Source organism: Triturus cristatus, chromosome 5_1 (genome assembly GCF_964204655.1).
Source record: "Triturus cristatus chromosome 5_1, aTriCri1.1, whole genome shotgun sequence".
NCBI lineage: Eukaryota > Metazoa > Chordata > Amphibia > Caudata > Salamandridae > Triturus > Triturus cristatus.
In genome coordinates, this window is record NC_140587.1 from 780353477 (window position 1) to 780373809 (window position 20333).

The window sequence follows — 20333 nt, forward strand, 5'->3', positions numbered from 1 at the left end:
CGGGGACCAAAGTAGCTGGGCTTTCCCAAACAGCATGATTTCCTTTTTTCTAAGTTCAACTGAAGATAGTCCTTGCTCATCCAAGTAGGCGATTGCAGTCATACCCGTTAAGAACTGTTCTTTTACTATGGCCGTGTCTTCATCAAAAGAGATGACTAACTGCGTGTCATTGGCATAGGACAGCAATTCAAAACCAAAGGATTTAATAACTTTGGCTAGAGGGGCAAAGTAAATGTTGAACAGCGTGGGGCTCAGACATGAGCCCTGTGGAACTCCCTTATCTGAAAGAGACAAGTTAGTGATAGATTCCTTACCTTAGAATATCCCCAGGCGTCAGACTGGATCCGGAAAGTTTTCATCAGCAGTACCCCTGCGCGTCGGTAGGTGTCGTCGTACGGCTCCGCGAACGTCGCTAGCGTCGTAGCCGCCGAGATGACGTCGTCCGAGCTACTTAGATGCGCCCACGCGCGCTGACGTCAGTTCTTTCTTTTTCCGCGCAGCAGCGCAGATCCGAGAGAAAGCGGTACCCCTAGTTAAAAGTTTTAACTTGGTTTCTGACAACTTGTTTTGTCGTGTACTTGACTGCTGGTACAAAAGAGATGCCCGGGTTTAAGTCCTGTAGGGCCTGCCGTCGAAACATGTCAGTATCGGACCCTCACAACGTGTGTCTCTTCTGCTTGGGGCATGCTCATGACCCCTAGGCGTGCCCCGATTGTCGGGCCATGGCGCTGAAAGCTTTGCAGGAGCGTTCCCGAAAGTTGTTGGAGGTCCGGCAATTCGTTCCGTGTGGATCAAGGTCTCGAACCCGTGGGAGGTCAAGGGACCGGTCGCGGAGCCATCCGCATCGCTCGTCGGAATCGGGGACAGGTAAGTCTCGGCGCCATAAAAAGTTGAAGAAGCGACATCGCTCTTCCTCTACCCCTCACCGGTCACGGGATGCGGTGGAGGGGGCGGACGGTAACTCCATACCCTGCGGCGCTGCCGGCCCGGGCCTCGGCACTGGCTCCGGCCCCGGCGCCGAGTGAGGCGCCGCCGCTGACGCCGGACGGCGCCGACTCAGGACTGGTATCTTGCCGTCCAATTCCATTTCTTGGAGGGGAGTTTATCCCGTTTCCCAGGGCACCTCGTACTTACCGGCCCCTTCAGCAACCGGTGGACGAAGGGGAATACTGGGAGGGGTCTGAGGACCCTCTTGCAGCTCAATGCGAGGATGAGCCTGAGTGGGAAGGCGATGTGGAGGGTCCAGTGGACCTGGATTTCTCTCCACACCCTGGTGGCCACAGAGAAGGTTGGGACTTTTTCGGTGGTTTTGCGTCGGGCAGCTGAGGCTCTTAACCTCGAGCTCCCTTCTGTACCTATCAGGACCAATCTCCTGACTGAGGTCCTGCAGCCGCAGTCCTGCTCTGTGGAGCCGTTACTGCCCTTCAATGAATCGCTTACTGATATCCTGTTGGACACCTGGATTAAACCTAACACAGGAGCCCCTGTAGACAAGGGTGTGGCGCGCCGCCATTGCCTGGCGCTGGGCGATCCCAGCTTTCTCACACAACACCCGAAGCCTGAGAGTCTGGTTGTCCAGGCTTCTGCCTCGCTGAGTGCCTTCCCTTCTGCTCCTCCGGACAAGGAATCTAGGAAAGTGGAGCAATTTGGAAAAAAGATTTTCACATCTGCCAGCTCTGGGTTGCGGGCGGTAAATACTGCGTGCCTGCTAGGCTGCTATTCCCATTTTGTGTGGGACACTGTGGCACAGGTGCTGCCTCAGTGGAAGCACGGGCGGTTCTCTCCCAAGCCATTACCGAAGGGAGAGATGCTGCAAAATTTACTATTCGTTGTGGGCTTGACACGGCCGATTCTCTCGGTAGGGCACTTTCCACAACTGTGGCGCTCCGTTGTTGTGCTTGGCTCCGAACTACTGGCTTTTCTGGGGATGTCCAGAACACCCTGTTGGACATGCCCTTTGATGGTACACGCCTATTTGTTGATAAGTCTTTAAGGACTCTTGGGCTACGGCCCAGTCCTTGGGTCTCGTCACCACGCGGACTCCTTCGGGGTCTGATTTTCGGTCCTTTCGAGGTCAAGGTCGGGGCACCCAGGCACGTTCTTTTCAGACCCACAAGGCTGCGCAGCCACAGTCTCAGCGCAGCCGCGGACGTGGGACCCGCCGTGGTGGGTCCCAAGGACAGCGGACGGGTCACCCAACCACCTCCCCTGCCACCGTCTCTAAACCTTCCTAGTCCTGTGTTTCGGGCCCACCTGACGTGGGTGGCAGGATTCGCCATCACCTTCCCCACTGGCGCTCCATACCCTCGGACCAGGGTTCTGCAAATAGTCCGCATGGGCTATTCCCTCCCCTTCGAATCTACCCCTCCGGCCATGCCACCTCAGTACCACCGCATGTCGGGGGAACACTTGACACTTCTCCAGCAGGAAGTTAAGGCCCTCTTGGCCAAGGGGGCCATCGAGCGCGTTCCGACGCTAGAAGTAGGTCGTGGTTGTTACTCCCTCTACTTCTTGGTTCCGAAGAAGGACAAAGGTCTGCGAGCTATCTTAGGCCTCCGGAATGTCAATTGCTTCCTCAGGAAGGAGAAGTTCAAGATGCTCACGCTAGCTCAGGTCTTTTCTGCTCTAGACCCTCAAGACTGGCTGGTAGCGTTGGACTTGCAGGATGCTTATTTTCATATTCCCATCCTGCCAGCCCACCGACGTTACCTATGGTTCACGGTGGGCCACGAGCACTTTCAGTTCACCGTGCTCCCTTTCGGCCTTAGCAGCGCCTCTCGGATGTTCACGAAAGTGATGGCGGTGGTCGCAGCCCATCTGCTCAGATCAGGGGTTTCAGTCTTCCCCTATCTCGACGACTAGCTGTTGAAAGCTGGCTCTCCCCAGGCAGTCGTCTCCCACCTCCAGACCACGGCTGTTCTCCTGCATCTGCCGGAGTTGTCCATCAACGTACCGAAGTTGCACCTGATTCCCTCTCAGAAGTTCCTCTTCATCGGAGCAGTTCTGGACACGGCGCAGTTTCGGGTTTATCCTCCCGAACAGCGAGACCGGGACATTCGGGCTATGATTCTGATCTTTCGGCCCGGGTCCTGGATTTTGGTCAGGAAGACACTGAGGCTGCTGGGCCTTATGGCCTCCTGCATCCTGCTGATGGATCATGCCAGATGGCATATGTGGGCTCTGCAGTGGGACCTGAAGTTCCAGTGGACGCAGCATCGGAGGAACCTGTCCGACTACGTCCAGATCTCAGAGGGCACTGCACAGGACTTGCAGTGGTGGCTCACAAACAAGCGTTGGGTCAGCGGCAGATCCCTCTCCCTTCCCCAACCAAAGCACACAGTAGTGACTGACACGTCCCTCCTGGCATGGGGCGGCCACATGGGAGATGCGAGATCAGAGGCCTCTGGTCTCCGGCGGAGTCCAAGCTCCATAGCAACCTTTTGGAGCTTAGGGCAATCCTACTTGCACTCCAAGCATTCCTTCCCTCTGTCAAACGGAGAGTAGTGCAGGTGTTCACAGACCACACCACCTCCATGTGATACTGCAACAAACAGGGCGGGGTGGGGTCGTGGACCCTATGTCAGGAGGCTCTACGTCTCTGGACGTGGTTGGAACGTCAAGGCATTTCCTTGGTGGTTCAACACCTGGCAAGTTCACTGATGAACTCAGCCGACGGTGCATGTTGGATCACGAGTGGCGTGTTCACTCGGAGGTGGTGTAAGGTCTCTTTCAGCAGTGGGGAGAACCTTGGTTAGATATATTCGCCACCGAAGAGAACGCGCATTGTCAGCAGTTCTGCGTGTTGATGTTTCCAAGGCGGCACTCGCTAGGCGGCGCTTTTCGTTGCGAGTGGAGTTGCGGTCTGTTGTACGCCTTTCCCGCTATACCACTTATGCCCAGAGTGCTGAAGAAGATTAGGCGCGACCGGACCCAAGTCATTCTTGTGGCACCAAACTGGGCTCGAAGAGTTTGGTATCCCGAGCTACTCAATATGAGCGTGGATCCCCCGATCCGACTGCCTCTTCAGGAGGATCTTCTTGCGTGGAGATTGAGCGGTGACAGCTGATTCCATATGACCTGCCTCCCGAAGTCTGTAATGTGATTCTGGCAGCCAGGCGTCCCTCCACTAAAACGGTATACGCCTGTTGGTGGGAAAAATGTGTGGCATGGTGCACAGCAAAATCTGTTGATCCTCCTGCTGCCCCTCTTTCTAAGGTCTTAATGTTCCCCCTTTCTTTGGCCCAGCAGGGCTCTGCTTTGGGCACTATCAAGGGCTACCTCTCTGCTCTTTCAGCCTTTCTTGGGTTGCTTGATCAGCCCTCTCTTTTCAAGTCCCCGGTTGTCAATAGATTTCTCAAAGGCATTACTCACCTTTTCCCTCCTATTCCTTTTGTGATGCCTCAATGGGACTTGAACCTGGTTCTCATACTTGTTGTGCGCTCCCTTTGAGCCTCTTCATAACTGTCTTTTGCTGTTATTGACTTTGAAAACTGTCTTCCTGGTGGCCATCACCTCCGCTCGGCGGGTGAGTGAGCTCCAGGCTCTTTCCTGCAAACCTCCTTTCCTGGCAATTCATCCGGACAAGGTTGTTCTTCGACCGAGTCCCTCCTTTCAACCAAAATTAGTCTCTGCCTTTCATCTCGGGCAAACTGTAACTCTGCCCACTTTCTTTCCGCCTCCGCACCCTTCAAGGGAATAGGAGAGACTCCACCGTCTGGACCCAAAACGTGCGCTTTTGTTCTATCTCAACCACACACAACAGTTCCGGGTGGATGACCAGCTCTTTGTTGGCTACGTGGGCGCCAAGAAAGGCCGGGCTGTGCACAAGCGAACTATCTCTCAATGGGTTGTCTTGTGCATTAAAGCCTGTTACTCTCTGGCTAAAAAGGAACCTCCGGTTGGGCTGCGTGCCCATTCTACCAGGGCGACAGCAGCTACCACAGCATTGGGACGTGGTGTCCCCCCTGCAAGACATCTGTCAAGCGGCCACTTGGGCTTCGTTGCATACTTTCACTAAGCACTATTGCCTTGACAGTCCGGTACGGAGAGACGCCTTCTTTTGCCGCTCAGTTCTCCATGACTTTCTGGTGTAATCTCACTTCACAGACCCATCACCGGGGTTGGTATTGCTTGGGTATGTATTCTAAGGTAAGGAATCTATCAATAACGGGTCTCTTCAGATGCACAAGTTACTTACTTGTGTAACAATATATCTGTTAGAGACATTAGTTAGTGATAGATTACTTACCGCCCGCCCATCCTCCCCGTTCTGCAAACTGTTCTCTAGGGTTCAGGTCATCCCTTCCAGGGCCCGAGTTCTATTGCACCAGTAGTCGGTCTCTGGCATGGCTCTGCACTTCTGACGCGGAAAAGTTGTGTACAGAACTGACGTCTGCGTGCGTGGGCGCATCTAAGTAGCTCTGACGACGTCATCTCGGTGGCTACGACGCCAGCGACGTACGCAGAGCCGTACGACGACACCTACCGACGCACAGGGATACTGCTGACGTAAAGTTTCCAGATTCAGTCTGACACCAGGGGATATTCTAAGTTAAGGAATCTATCACTAACTAATGTCTCTTGCAGATAACCTGTGTTCGCCCTCATGGTCACAGGTTCAAATCCCGGCGGGTCCACTCAGCCTTTCATCCATCTGAGGTCGATAAAATGAGTACCATTGAGTTGGGTAACAATAAACATCTGTTATTCAGCGCCAGGACACCTACGGGTAATCGTGCGCTTTACAAATACACCTGTTATGTTATATATTGTTACACAAGTAAGTAACTTGTGCGTCAATTGACATGGAATGTGATTTATAAGTGTCCATAGAGATGGTTTGAGTTCTATTGGTTAGGAAATCCCTGAACCACTTTAGGGCTGTCCTGTGGATTCCAATCTTCGACAGCATTTGAAGCAGCCTGGGGTGGGACACAGTCAACACTAGATGTTAAAAAAGCTTTAATGTACCATTTTGATAGAAGTAAAGAATTTCGTAAAACTAAGCAACGTTTTGTGGCTTTTTTGCCCCTTCACATAGGAAAGCCCATTTCAAAATCGGGGATTTCTAGATGGCTAGTTAAATGTATTCGGACATGTTACTTCAAAGCTAAAAGAACTTTGCCCACACCTTCTAAAGCACACAATACCTGCACACTCCTAAAGCACACAGTACTCGCAAAATAGGAGCATCTTTGGCTTTCCTGGGCAATATACCAATAGCTGAGATTTGTAAAGTAGCTACATGGTCAACCCCACACACTTTCACAAGACATTACTGTGTGTATATGTTAGTACGCCAACAAGCAAATGTAGGACTGGCAGTGCCATGTACCCTTTTCCAAACTGCAACACACACAGGTTAGCCACCGCTTTATGGAGGGCACTGCTTTCTAGTCTTTGCAAAGCATGTGTATCTACAGCCACACATGCCATCGAACTGATATGTTACTTACCCTGTAAGCATCTGTTTGTGTCACAAAGAGCTGTATATTCACATGCGCCCGCCCTCCTCCCCAGACACCTGCGGCTGTTGCAGTACCTACTTACGGTATCGTATGTATGGTCATCCCATTACTAACTCTTTCTTACACTCCATTCTCACCCGACTGCGGGAAAACAATCTAACAATGGAGTTGATGCCCAGGCACAATATCACCTAGAGGAGGAGTCCCTTTACCTCGAGACTTCTTCGAAGAAAACATGTACACATCCGGACCCAACACTAGATGGCAGGAGTATGCAAAGCATGTTAATCTACAGCACTACATGCTATGAACATATGCTTACAGGGTAAGTAACATAATCCTTCTACTACATTGTCTAATGACATTTTCTCACTCTTTACTTTCAAAATGATATTGTTACCTGCCTGAACATGTGTTGTTTTCTCAACAGAGGTAACTTTATATATGGATGGTATCTGGGAAAAGAAGAAATCGCTTTCAGTGACCCAACTCCAGATGGAAAGGTGTTCGCAACCAAGTATTGCGGAACAGGACAGTTTCTAGTATATAACTTTATCAATGGGCAGTCAAAAACTTGAAAGGGTTTCTGCCACACATGGACTGGTTGCCGATCGTTAAAATGGGAACTATGGCCTTCTTTCTTGTTATTATTACAACGATCTCAGGATTGGAGCTCCGAATGGGTTCTGTTTTAATAAAACTGGAATAATGAAGTAATAGCTTAATTTTAAAAGCAGATATTTTGTTATCTTTTACAGAAGATTGATGTATTTTCTCTGTCCGTTAGTCATGTTTACATGGAAAAAATAATTGTTCATACTGGACTGTGAACCGATGCACGGACTGTGGTCTCAGTGACAAGTATAAACTGAAGCTTATATTGTGGGGGATATACCAGTACTCATCAGTATTGACCATTTTTATAGCTTTGTGAGTGTACTAGATTGAGATGATCATGTTAATAACTTAATTTCCTATTTATAGACTGTCTGTGGCTTGCGATACTTTGAGACGCCACCAAATGTTTTCCCACATTTACAGAATTGTATTGATATCCTTTCTGTCCATAACGTGCTGCTTTTTGATTGACTGTTTAGAGAACCTGGTCATGGTGGGGATGGTGGGGGAAAACAAAACTCTTCTGCTGTTTTTTTTTCTTTCTTCAGAACCACTAGTTATCAGATTGTAACATCTTGCCTGCCATATTTTATTTTTTATATTTTATTTTTTTAAATACTCACTAGGATTGCCCTTTCTAAACAGACAATGACCAGGAAACGGCTCTTGAGTGCAAACTGTTCTAATGGCTGCTGGTGTAGTGGTGACACTCGGATGCTCGGATTGGATGGCTTTCTTGTCTAGTTCGCTGCCTCTTGTGTAGTGGCTTTCCTCCCTATTCTTTCTTTGTCCCGCCTCTGGAACACTTCTTATTTACCGGGTTTCGGATTGGTGACTTGTATTTTCCACTATTGGCATCAGGAAATAGTTTTTCTTTGAGTTTCAGCTTTCCATGGGAGTGCACATCTTTCCTTGCTCTGTTCCCCATCTGGTTACTGCTCGTTTCTACGTTAGTTTATTGGTGCTCTCCTGCCCCCCCCTGCTCTGTTCAACTTACCCCCTCCATCACTTTTCTTTTCCCCAGTGCCATAACCTCCTCCCCCACCCCCATCCCGTATCTCAGCTCATCGTTGCTTTCCTTTCCACAGCACCCATGCTGTCTGTCCATGCTCCCGACTCCTGGCACCTTGGCTCATCCCGCCACTTCCCACTCTACTTTTTATTTATTTGTTCATGTAAACATTGGCAGCTGCACAATGTTACCCGGCCACTCGCTTCTTTTGGTCCCGCATACCTACTTTTGTAATTTTCAGTGCAAAAATTGTTGTCACCCATCTTAAAACTGCATTCAGAAATTAGTGCTGGGGCATCATCACACATACACCAGTAACCTTCTTGGAATGAGATTTATTTAAAAGGAAATTAAAAGGCAATTAAAATATGGTCGCTGTGACATGCACATGCGTCGTGACATCACAGCGGCGTGCACTTTTTATGATGGAAGAACAAGGCACAGCATCAGTGGGTTTTTTAAAAATTATTTTGTCTGTTAATCGCTGATAAACCTGCACTTTACTTTTTAAAACGATTAGCTTTGCCATTGCTTGTTTTTTTTGGGGGGGGGGGGGTTGTTTGGGAGCGGGTGGGGGTTTGCTAAAACACGACTGAAGATGCTCTATTAGCATGGTGCAATGTGTAGACGTTACATTTCTTTTTACAGTTTAAAAAAAATATTTATTAAGGAAAATCATCAAGTACACCCCACAATTTGAATCTGGCCGTACATCCAGTACTATTAGGCCAGTAGGGCATTCACATGTAATGACAATAAATATGAACCACATGGAAATGGGGTTCTTCATTGTACTCAATAGACTAAAATGTGGCTGAACACGGCACTTAATTTTGTAAATTTCTACAGACGGCTCTCCTGACTTACTGTGTTCTGAACTGTAGTTCCCCCCACTCATTAGGAGTAGAAGAAAGTAAAAGCATTTTACTGTGCAACAGTCGCTTTTGCTACTTGAATTAATTATCCTTTGTAAGTTCTACAAGTTATTGAAGATCAGAAGGACTAACTGAATCAGAAGGAGGGAGTTGGAGGATAGGGAGGTAGGTTTTTTTTCTCCTACAATGAATTGTATACCAAAGGATCCACAGGGATCCCAGTAAAAACCTACCTTTGGTTAGGTACTCTGAAAGTGGCAGAGTCCTAGACAAAATATTCCTGGAAAAACACTTGTTTTTCTAGAGTCCCCTCACTCACCTAGGGTTGCCCCAGGGTGACATGCTTCATCATAGGGGTCCTCCCAGGCATCTACTGTCTGGGGCGTGCTGCAACTTGCGGATTACGTAGGAGCACTTATTTGGACTATGTGTTGTGCTGTGAATGTGGAGTGACATAAGTGAATAAAAAATTACCTAGATAGTGAGCCCTGACTTTATTCTGCTCCTATCTGGTAAATATATATTAAAAGGGGCTAGTAACAGAGAACAGTGACAATTATGTGAGGCTGTCCCTATTTACTTCGTCGACATGTTTCGTGGTTACCCCAACCACTTCCTCAGGACCACACAAGGACCAGCCCTGTGTGTACCACTCCGTGAATTAAATTGAAAGTATTTATTTGTAGCAAACGTACTAGGTATGCTTATTTCTATACATACGGTTCTCTTGTGGAAAAAATAATCCGTAGTCACATCTGGATGATGTATTTTTTTTAAAAGTATTATTATACTTCATGGTGTCGCTGGGGCGGAGGGTCTCTAGATCCTTGTCTAGTTAGCACCTCCAGCCGTGAGACATATTCTCTCCCAGGATCACCGCGTAATCCGCAAGTTGCAGAACGCCCCAGACAGTAGATGCCTGGGAGGACCCCTATGATGAAGCATGTCCCCCTGGGGCAACCCTAGAAAAACAAGTGTTTTTCCAGGAATATTTTGTCTAGGACTCTGCCACTTTCAGAGTACCTAACCAAAGGTAGGTTTTTACTGGGATCCCTGTGGATCCTATTGGTATACAAAAGATCAGAAGGACTAGCCAAATCAAAACCACTTGGTTTTAGCTGTACCTTCCGGTAAAAGCAATTTTCAAGACATACCACTGAGTTGCACCACATTGTTTGTGAGCACTAAGCATTGCATCTTCCCTCCAAAGATTATGCTCGATTTGGCTTAGCCAAAATGCATTGGTGATGCCTGGAAATTGTACCAGGCATATAAAAAACCATTGGCAGGAGAAATGTGGTACGTGCCATAAATGTTGATGAAAACTAATTTAAGTCCCTTCATTCATACGTTGAACCTAATTAAGTCCAAATTCTGGTAACAAGCGATCGGTACATTTGTTTTTTTAATCCATCATGCCAAGGCCAAAACTGTTCAAATTGAACTTTTTCTCGTGTTGCTCAAACCATAAGCAATGTAAAATGTTAGGATGCGTACTGGTTTTTAAGAACACCTCGTACTACAGAGACCTGTCACTGTTATTTAAACCTCTGAAATGGTGAACGGTCCAAGGAGATATGAAAGTGATATAACACCACAAATGTTCAAATGTCTTCTTCTGAAACCAGAATCCATACTATATACTAACTCCTCCCTTGCTCTCCAGTCCTACTCAGGAATTGGTATACCTGAGAGTTTAACAGTCAGGCCTCCGCTCTTTTGGTCTGAGCCCTACATAAATCTTACTCATTTCTCTAGTGTTCATTTTGGATTTTATGTCGCTCCACTTACGGTGAAATTGTGTGTTTTTTTGTATTTTTATGTACAGGCTACATCTGCCACCATTTTTCTTACTTGCTACTATGTTCTATTACTCTGATTTTCCAAATTTACACTTCAAGTATTGTCCCAATCCTGTCCTGCTTGACATGAAGTACGTCTTGTTGAGGATCCGTTGGAGTCTCAGTCACTCCCTTCAGATTTTGGGGCCCTTCAGTTGTAGTACAGGCTTGGCTGCGTAGGAGATGGAGGACCTCAGTGGGGTAACTCCGCACATGCTACTTCAGCAGGTTCACCAGAGCTGCCTCTGAAGTTAATAAAGCCCTTTAAGCAGATCCATCCTTGGGCGAACCTACACAAGATCTGATAGTTTGCTACAAAAAACCTCCCAGTCTTCCAGGTGCATTTCCTTACTGTGGGAATCCATGATGGCAAAGAGTTTTTGCAGTCTAAAGAGGCTAGTAAATTGTACCGTGTAGTTGTATCCACAGATCTAGTGGCTCACTATCATCCATCCTGCGAAAGCCTCAGTTCTGTAGTCCAATTATATCGCAAAATGAACTTAAATGAGTTTGTTTTTGTGTCAGAAAATCTCTGAATGGGCTACAGGTTTTTACTGCTATGATAATAAAGAGTAATGGACCCTGTTACTGCAGTGTCTGTGGGACTCGATGGAGAATCTGAAGCCATAAAGCACTCCCTCTCAAAGAGCTGGAAATTATGTTTCAATGGGGCAGTTTTCAAAAGCTCACCACCACAAAAGAAGTTAGGCATTACGTACTATGCCCTGAAATGTCCCGCTTAGAGCCTTCAATTTGTCCAATGATTCCATACTTTTTGATGCAAACTCATTGATCTTTCTTTTTGTTGATGACTACCCCAGTGCAAACTGGAAGTGGTCCCTTTCACTACCTGTTGATCTTCCTAATTTGAGTCTGTTCCGACATCAAAAAATTTCAGTTTTAGGCAATTTTGAAAATCCAATCCTACTTCCATTGAACATCCAAAAGCAATATCAAAAAGAAATAACATTTGTGAAGAAATGCATAAATCATTGCAATCTCAAAAGACAAAATTATGTACTAAAAAGATTTTTATCATTAAGCACTACTGCTTTGACAGCCACTTCGGGCCGGAAGGACTATTCACCTGCTTGGTCCTGCAAGACTATTTGCTTGGAGTACACTTCACAGACCCTCCACCTGGGAGATGTAATGTTTCTGGTGGATATCTATCTAACAGCAGTTTCCTCACTGCTCTCCCGCTCCCTGTTCTGTGGCATTGCCTCTTTTTACTATCTAAAAACGTTTAACGTTTGGAGTCTACACACTGGTATTAGAGTTGTTTACAATCTGCATCTGAAGGCGCAGAAAGAGACCTGCAAAAAAACTGACATCAGTGCTAAGGAAGGTTGCTTATATGCGGCTCTGCTCCATGATTTTTGCGGCAGTATGGAGTCAACATGGAGCCACACGACGCCACCTAACGGTGTGCCCCTAGCATTGCTGGATAAGAGTTTGCCTTATCCAGTCTGGCACCTGGGGAGTATCCCAAGGTGAGGAATCTGCGGTTAAATAGAGTATCCAGCAGAAAGAGCATTACCAAAAGTAAGTCACTTCTTTTGGGAACACATCTTCACGCTTTCAAGCAATATAGACAGTCAGAACCATCTTCTTGCCACACAGTTTACTTCTTATATGTCTATTCAGACCCTGTTTTATTTTAGCATAGTTACCGTTGACGCTTCTGATTATGATTGGTGGGCCATACATTATGTTTATTTAAGCACTTGTGGCACTAAAATCATTCCTAGGACGAAAAGTGGTCCACATTAGTAGCACAAACATCTCTGCCATAGTCTGCTTAAATATAAAAGGAGCAAGTGACCTCATTTGCATTTCCAGTGGGTAGTTGGACTCTGAGATTGTGGAATTGGCTACACAAGGTTCCTCTTTTCAGACAGCACAGGGCATCAGTATTGTGGAAATCAACAGAATCTGCCTCTATTTCATTTCCTTTGGGGAGGTGCTAAGCCAGCACACTTGCAGTGTATTTTCAACATGTAGGATTCATTTACCTTCAGAAATAGAGCCTTTTGTGTGCATCTTGAATGTGGAGAAGTGCCTCCTTGGCCATTGAATCCTTTTGTATACACTCCATTCCAATGAATGATGTGACTCTGTAGATGGAACAGTTTCCCCTTTTGTCCTGTCCCGATCATGCTAGTACTAAGACCTTCAAACCACGGAACTACTCCCATCAGCTGAAACTCTTAGATCGGCTAAAGAGGATGATTCTTCTCTCCCTTACTGTGCTCAAATTAGACACTTGTTAGTAAAAAAAAAAAAAACAGGCCCACAACTCTACTTCTGAAAAAATCTTAAGAATTGAAACCATCTTCATCTTAACATGTGTACTGTTGGATAGTTTTTAATAGGAAAGGTAAAAGTTGGAGATTCATGCTGCTTAGCAGTGGGTAGGAAATTGATTTGACTCAAGAGATCGCATGTCAATGTCCTGTCTTTTATGGCTTCAAGGAGCCAGATCTTGCACTTTGATGGATTCATGCATAGAATATTCCGTTATTACAGTCTGTGATCACTCCATACATGTGGAGCGTCCTGATGTGCTTGTAATCCAATAGCATCCTCTGATATGTGTCATGAAAGATTTTTTTCAATAGTGTTCATCTTCAAGGAGCATTATCTATTGAATATAAATAAAGATATATTTCTGTCGTAGAATATTTTAGTGTGCCACCTTGCCGGTCTTTTAGGAGAATCGGAGAGCTTCATTCCCGTTTTCCAGAGGGCCCTGAACATGTTTCTACAGTGTCGGTGTTATACATTAGATTGTTCCTTTGCTTTATTCCATGGGAAATGTCCTATTTCAACTGAATCAGGAAATATTTCTTAATTGTGCAGCTGGGAATATTTAATGGCACCGCAATGATGGTACCTGTCTGTGGCAGGCTTTGCATTTGCTCATGTAATAATCAGTATTAACAACTTTTCTGAGGCATTCTGATTGTGTTAATCACTCAGAGCACAAGAGTAATGAGAATGTATCTTTGTGGTGATTCGGGGTCTACCTCTCGCAGTTCCAGTCCAGTAATTTCAACTAACATATTTTGTGTCCGCAGATTCTGGTTGTATGGCATAGAAGCTACTGAAGTTGAGGTGAAGGGGGCATGCTTTTGTTCCTCTTGAAAGCCATAGTATTGGCAGTTTTTGTAAACTGAACTGACTATGAGGCCCATGTGCTTGGCCCTGATAATTTATACAATTTGTTTCCTCCTGGATTGCTTAAGGCTAATCGCTGATGATTTCAAACCGCCTTCCCCACTGCCCTTTCTGTCATTTTCTTCCTTTGCCTATATCTGCTTTCTCTTATGCCCCTACTTGGAGCTAAATCTTAAAGCTGGTTGTAGAGCGGGGTTTGGTAACTTATTAAAACTTTTGTGTAAGTGGTTCTGAAGAAAAAATATGACAGCTGTTTTCTTTTTTCATTTGGCTTCCTGAGTTAGGGAGTGGGTGTTAAAGAGGTGTGGATGCTTTCATTCACGATTTATAAAATAGCTTGCAAAGATAAGTTACACACTCCATTGTCAGCTCAATAAAAATGCACTTAGTATTCAAGCTATAAAGAGTACACTTAGTGTAACATTTCATTTGGGTGTTTGCATTTCCCAGGACTTCTGTATTGAGCATATCCCCTCTTTGCCAGACTTCACAACAGTACTTGTCTATCCTACATAAAGCCCTCCACTTTCAAAGGGTTTATATGTTGATGAACTGCTGTGGCCTTTTTCATCTGTATATACTGTAGAATATGCAAATAAAGTATTTGGTTAACTTTGGAAAGTGGTGATTGTATGTTTCTTAAATGCTACATGGGTATAATATAACTGTAATCAACTAAATACACCTAATATGTTTGTAGCATGTGTGGCTTTAGATACACATGCTCAGCATAGCGTACTCCTGCCATCTAGTGCTGAACCTGGTCATTTGCAATTTGTTTTACTTCTGCGAAGCTCTAGTCACAGGACCTGTTGAGACTCCATCCTTGATCCTCATTGCACCAATGCACTAGCTCCACCTCCGATTGTTTTTCACCATCAGGCTTGAATGTTCAGAAACAATGCTCTGAGGTCGTAGCTGTAATACAGTGTGGTTTGAAGTTCTCTTTTCCTACTTGGGTCCAGCTGCTTACACTTGCAGCCCTATGAGGTGGACAACACTATTGAATCAAGAAAAGCTTCTGTTCTCATCATCAAGGATTTGGAACCAGCGGGTAACACACGTGACACTTGGATGCATCGCAGCCTTGAGTTGCCTTACTCTCTCCATAGTTTGCTGAATCCTTCTCAAGAGTGTGCCAGAGGCAATGTTATGGAACATGTTGCATTCTACCTTTTCTGTAGGTTTAATGCAAAATACCCCCAAGAGTGACTGTCACAAGGTCTGCAACCTTTGCCTCACCCCAAAACACCTAGGGACATCCTGCAAACCTGACCACCTTCCGCTGCAAGAAAATGTTATGGTGCCTGGGGCAGCCAGGGGTAAAGTAGAAGGACACACCACAAAATGCAAACAAAAATCTTGTCAGCAACATCTGACATTTTCGAAGCTAAGGTATACCAAGTGCCAAAGAGGAGGTAACTGCCCATTCATGCATTCCACCAAGCAAAACAGAGTAAGAGACTGAGGCCCTTTTTTTAGGTCTCGCCTGAGCCAACGCTTCTAGCGCTGCTCTGGCGAGAGTTTTAGTAAGCGGGTTTTGGAAGTGCTAACCTAGTGACTTTTTTCAGGCCTCCAGCTTGCGTTCGTGATGTCGTGCAGGCGCACAGCTGCTATCCTGGTTTCTAGCATTCCTCGCATGGCCGGCATATCTTCCCCCTCTCTCACCCGCTCCTCCCCCTCCCTTACTGCACGGAAGAGTTTCAGCCTTAAACGTAAGGAAACACTTGGAAACGTTTCTTTCTCGCTATGTCAAACCCTGTGTACGCACCGCATTGCTTTTAAACATGATTGCAGTGCCAGCAGTGTGTTTTTTTCTTCTTTTATGTGCTTCAAAATATCAGCATTACTAGCTAATCAAACCGCAACAGCGAGACATGCCACTGCGCAAGCGGGGCGCTTCCAAGCCATATGTTTATTTTACTGTTTTTTGTTTATTTTTGCAGACCCTCTCTCCTTCTACGTATCAGGTCTCTGTGTCCTTTCAAACAACTCCCATTATCTCTCGGCCCCTCGCTACCATTGATCCCGTCCAAACTGTCATCTTCTGTTACTAAATGCAATGTTGTCCCCTCCCCTGAGTGCAGGCAAAAACACTTAAAGGGGAAGGCCGACTCCAGACCTGGTATCAGAATGCTTGTCACTCCTCCTTTCCCATATTAACACACCCGTTCCTAGGAACATCCCAGCAGTAACCAGGTTTAAAAAAAGTTTTGTTCTCTCTCTTCCCCCCCAAAACAAACACGCGAGTACCTCCAGGAAACAGTGGATAGATATTTTAACTATGCAGCCAAAATAAAATTAACCTTAGTTTGCCCCCTCACAGCCTATGTGCTTGTGAACTGATTTTTTCTGTCACGCAGTATCATGCATAGCGTAACAACCTGTCTGTTTCTTTGCTATGTAACCAGCGGTCGAAGTGCGTTAAAAAAAGTACGGGGACTGCTTTTAGGGAACTTCTCAGCTTTCTCCTTCTCTCCCTGTGTGCTCCCCCCAACCCATGTGATCTGTTTCTCATGTACTTTTCCCCTGTTCCATCGCGGTCTGTTGTCACCCTCGTGTGCTTTTCCCCCCGTTCCTTATGTCACTGTGCTGTTTCTCGCACTTCTGTGTTCTCACCCACCACCAACACCTTTGTAAATCCCCTGAAACAGGCATGAGGAAGCAAAATGAAGTGTTCAATTTCGCACACTGCATCAAATCACAAATCTAGGTTGCAATTTCGAAATTAAAACGTGAGAACAATGAATTGAAACAATATTAAAAATTTGGGTTTTGTTACTTTTTATTTCTAAATTAAGACCTAAAGCCCAAATGAACAAGCATTTGCAATACAATACATCTCGCATTTAGGCGAGTTTGAGCTATTAACATTGCAAATAACAATGCCTTTTATTTTTGTTTTTGTTTTTAGAACATAAATAAAAGGCATTGTCATTTACAATGGCAATAGTTTAAACTCGCATAAATGCGAGACCTAGTGCATTGCAAATCTTGTTTCAGAGGCTTCTGATATAGAGGAGGAGACTGCGTTTATCAAACCAGTGGCTCAGCACAACCCAGCAGTTCAGCACAACCCAGCCTCTGGCCCAAACATGAGGTAGATGGCAAGTGCATATACTGCACCTGAAAGTCGGTCTTATGCCCTTAAGCATGCAGGGGTTGGGCATTGAGACAGGAACCGGTACTCCAGTCAGGACTCTCCATTCTTGACAGGTTGGGTTGATATTAATTAAGGCCCCACCCAAGAACACTGAACCACACTATGTTTCAATGCATTTAGGCACAGAGGTCCCAGAAAGCAGCTCTCAATGCTAAAATCAACACCAGGTCCACCTCAAGCCATTGAAAAACGAGAGTCTACATCATGCTTCCAGGCCCTGCTCCTGCACTTCTGCGGAGCTGGAGTCTAGGTCTGCCTAGAATTTACCAGAGCAACACCCGCCCAACTAAAATAATTTTATGATGCCATGCATGCCATCTTTGGGTCACCGACTCCTCTGGGGCCCCTTCGGGTCCCAGGGTACCGAGATTTGCACCACTGGGTTACTGTCAGTGGGTTCACCCATGATGCCAGCTAGGCCCTCTGGATCTGTACCAATGCAGTCATGGGAATCTCTTCCCACCCTGGCTCTGTCATTCTTGTCACCACTCGACAATGAGCTAATCATCAGTCCTGTTGTGGGTCTGGTGCTGCTTGATGTCACTGTCTGCACCGTCCAGGCCTTCCCATCCCCTGGAATTTCCCTCTGACCCCTACCTTTCCGTTTAGTAACCTGGTGTGCCAATGAAAACGTAGCGCCCTTAAAAGCATATCTCTGTGATGTATTATGTTTTTTTCTTTCTCTAGCCCAGCAAGGTTCTTCAGTGAGTATGGGTAAGAATTACATTCCAGTACTCCTCTGCCTTACTAATAAACCGTCCTTGTTTAAGTCGTTGATTGTTTTTTGTTGTTGTTGTTTTTAAGGGGCTTACATATGTTTCCCCCTACACTCTTAGTTGTTGACCAATCGGACATAAATCTGGTTTTGACCATCTTGATGGGGGCCTCTTTTGAGTCCTTATGCAGTTGTGACTGTTGACTATTGTTGGTGGCCATCACTTCACTATCTCTCGTCAGCAAGCTGCAACTGGTGTTTGTCCATCCACCCTTCTCTCATTCTATATGGCGCAGTCCTTAACCCAGACTGCCATCTACACTATGCCCCATCTCACCAAGCTTAGCTGGACCTTTGTAGAGCAGTCACATTTTACACTGACCAAACAAAGGAGATCACATCTGACAACCAGCTCTTCGCTGGGTATGTAGATAAAAATGAGTAATGCAGTCCAGAAGAAAACCTTATCACTCTGGATCGTACTCTGCATTCGAAGCTGTTATGACTTTGCTAAGAATTAACCACTATGGGGAATCCTTGTTGTAAGGAAGTGGGTTTATGTTGCAGTAACCCCCCCCCCCCTTTTTGCCTGATACCTGATGCACTTTTCCTTGGTGTGCCCTAGGTCCCTGCCAATCAGGTACCCAGGGCCTGTGTTATTTCCCTAAAAACTGTACTAAAGCCTAAACCCAATTGGCATCTCTGGCCACATGTCAGCCCCTGGTAAATGGTACCCTAGGTACCCAGGGCTTTGTGACCAGAGAAGACCCCTAAGGGCTGCAGCACTTATTGTGCCACCCTTAGGGGCCCTGTACCCTGACACACACACACTGCCTTTGCAGGCTGAGTGTCCTGGTGCAGAACTAAACACAGAGTCGACATGGCACACATCCCTGTGTGCCATGCCCACAAACCCACTGCCCTGGCATACATCAGCCACCCCTCTAGCTGGGTACCCTATGCCAGTGGTGCTAAATAGCTGAGGGTGGTGCTTCTACACGCTGTACAGGAAGGCTTGCAGCTTTTGGCCGTGTGATTAGAGACCTCATTAGCTGGCTACCACTCTTGCTTTTTCTCACGCACTAATTGGTCCCCACTGTGCGCTACACGATGGGTAAGCCTGATGCGCGTCAACCGCACCTTACCTTTGATGCAAAGAAGAATACTCGGCAACAGATGGCAGAGACGGATAATGGGGCTGAAGGGTCGCAATCGGAACACCAACCCTCATCAGGCGATGATATGAAATCAATCCTCTTGGAGTTGCGTTAGGGCTTTGCGACCATTGCAGATAAAATGGATACGCTGACTACGCGCATGGATGCAATAGTTCGCAAAATTGAGGGGCATGAGGCCCGTATAAAAGACACTATATATATATATATATATATATCGGAGGCGGAGGATACAACGGCCCACATTCAGACCACGGTCACGCAGATGAATAAGCTACTAAAAATCATAGCTGCAAAGAGTAAGGACATAGAGGTGAGAAGTAGACGGAATAATATACGCGTCCTAGGAATACCGGAGAGTGCCAACACGGGTAAGATGGAGGAGTACATTGAAAGATTGCTGAAAGAGGTGGTAGGGACGGAATTACTCTCTCCCCACTTCATTGTTGAAAGAGCTCATCGTTGCCTAGGGCCAAAACCACCTCCAGGAAGTGCGCCCCGACCTATTATTGCGCGCTTATTGAATTATAGGGACAGAGACGTGGCTTTAAAGGTGGCAAGAGAGAAAAAACAGCTCCACTTCAAGGGGGTGCCCTTCACCATGTACCGATTTTACTGCCCATGTCCAGGAGGAACTGCGCAAATTTCTTCCTATCAAGCAAAAGTTGAGACCGACTCAAATTTATTACGCTTTACTGTATCCAGCGCGCCTACGGATAACACATCAAGGGGAACAAACAATCTATACGAAGCCTCAGCAGGTTGAGGCATTCCTCAAACAGCTCAAGAGGCATACGAATACAAGCCACACGCCAGATGGCTCTCCAAGGACAAATTTGTCGAACGTGGAATGATATGTATGGAAGGGGGTGACTAATTACTGCTCCTACTCGTCAATTATTACAGGAACAATAGAGCCTTGGTAAGATGGGCGCTTACGAGACAAGCTCCAAGAGACAAAGAACACGAGATGTTAGGGGCGGGACGCGCTCCTCAGATGGGACACAATGCTTGCCTGCGCTCGGACACCCTCAGCGGTTACCCAGGGGCCTGAGTGGTACTACGGCATCCTGGCACAGCGAGAGGTACCCGTGAGCCACCGGGCGAGCTTTCCCCATACGGGTGATCCCCTATGTTCCTTAATGGGTGTTACTGTTTTTTTCTTAAACTGTTTTTTTCAGGTTTTTGTTATTCAAACGGAGAGGATTGTTGTGAGGTATCGGTTGCTGGGTATTGGGGAGGGGGAGGGCTACAGGTGACTGGCATGATTGGGATGCTGCAGTGGGA

General features: G+C 46.4%; 1 protein-coding gene across 4 annotated transcripts in view; it reads left to right on the forward strand.

Moving 5' to 3' along the window:
- ESCO1 (establishment of sister chromatid cohesion N-acetyltransferase 1) overlaps positions 1–14614 on the forward strand; it is a 226426-nt gene extending 211812 nt beyond the window's left edge. For all 4 annotated transcript variants that reach the window (XM_085605782.1, XM_085605786.1, XM_085605784.1 and 1 more), the window contains one exon: positions 6898–14614. In XM_085605782.1, coding sequence (XP_085461908.1) covers positions 6898–7045 — 148 coding nt within the window. In that variant the 3' untranslated portion in view covers positions 7046–14614. The remainder of the gene's footprint in view (positions 1–6897) is intronic.
- The last annotated feature ends 5719 nt before the right edge of the window (positions 14615–20333 follow it).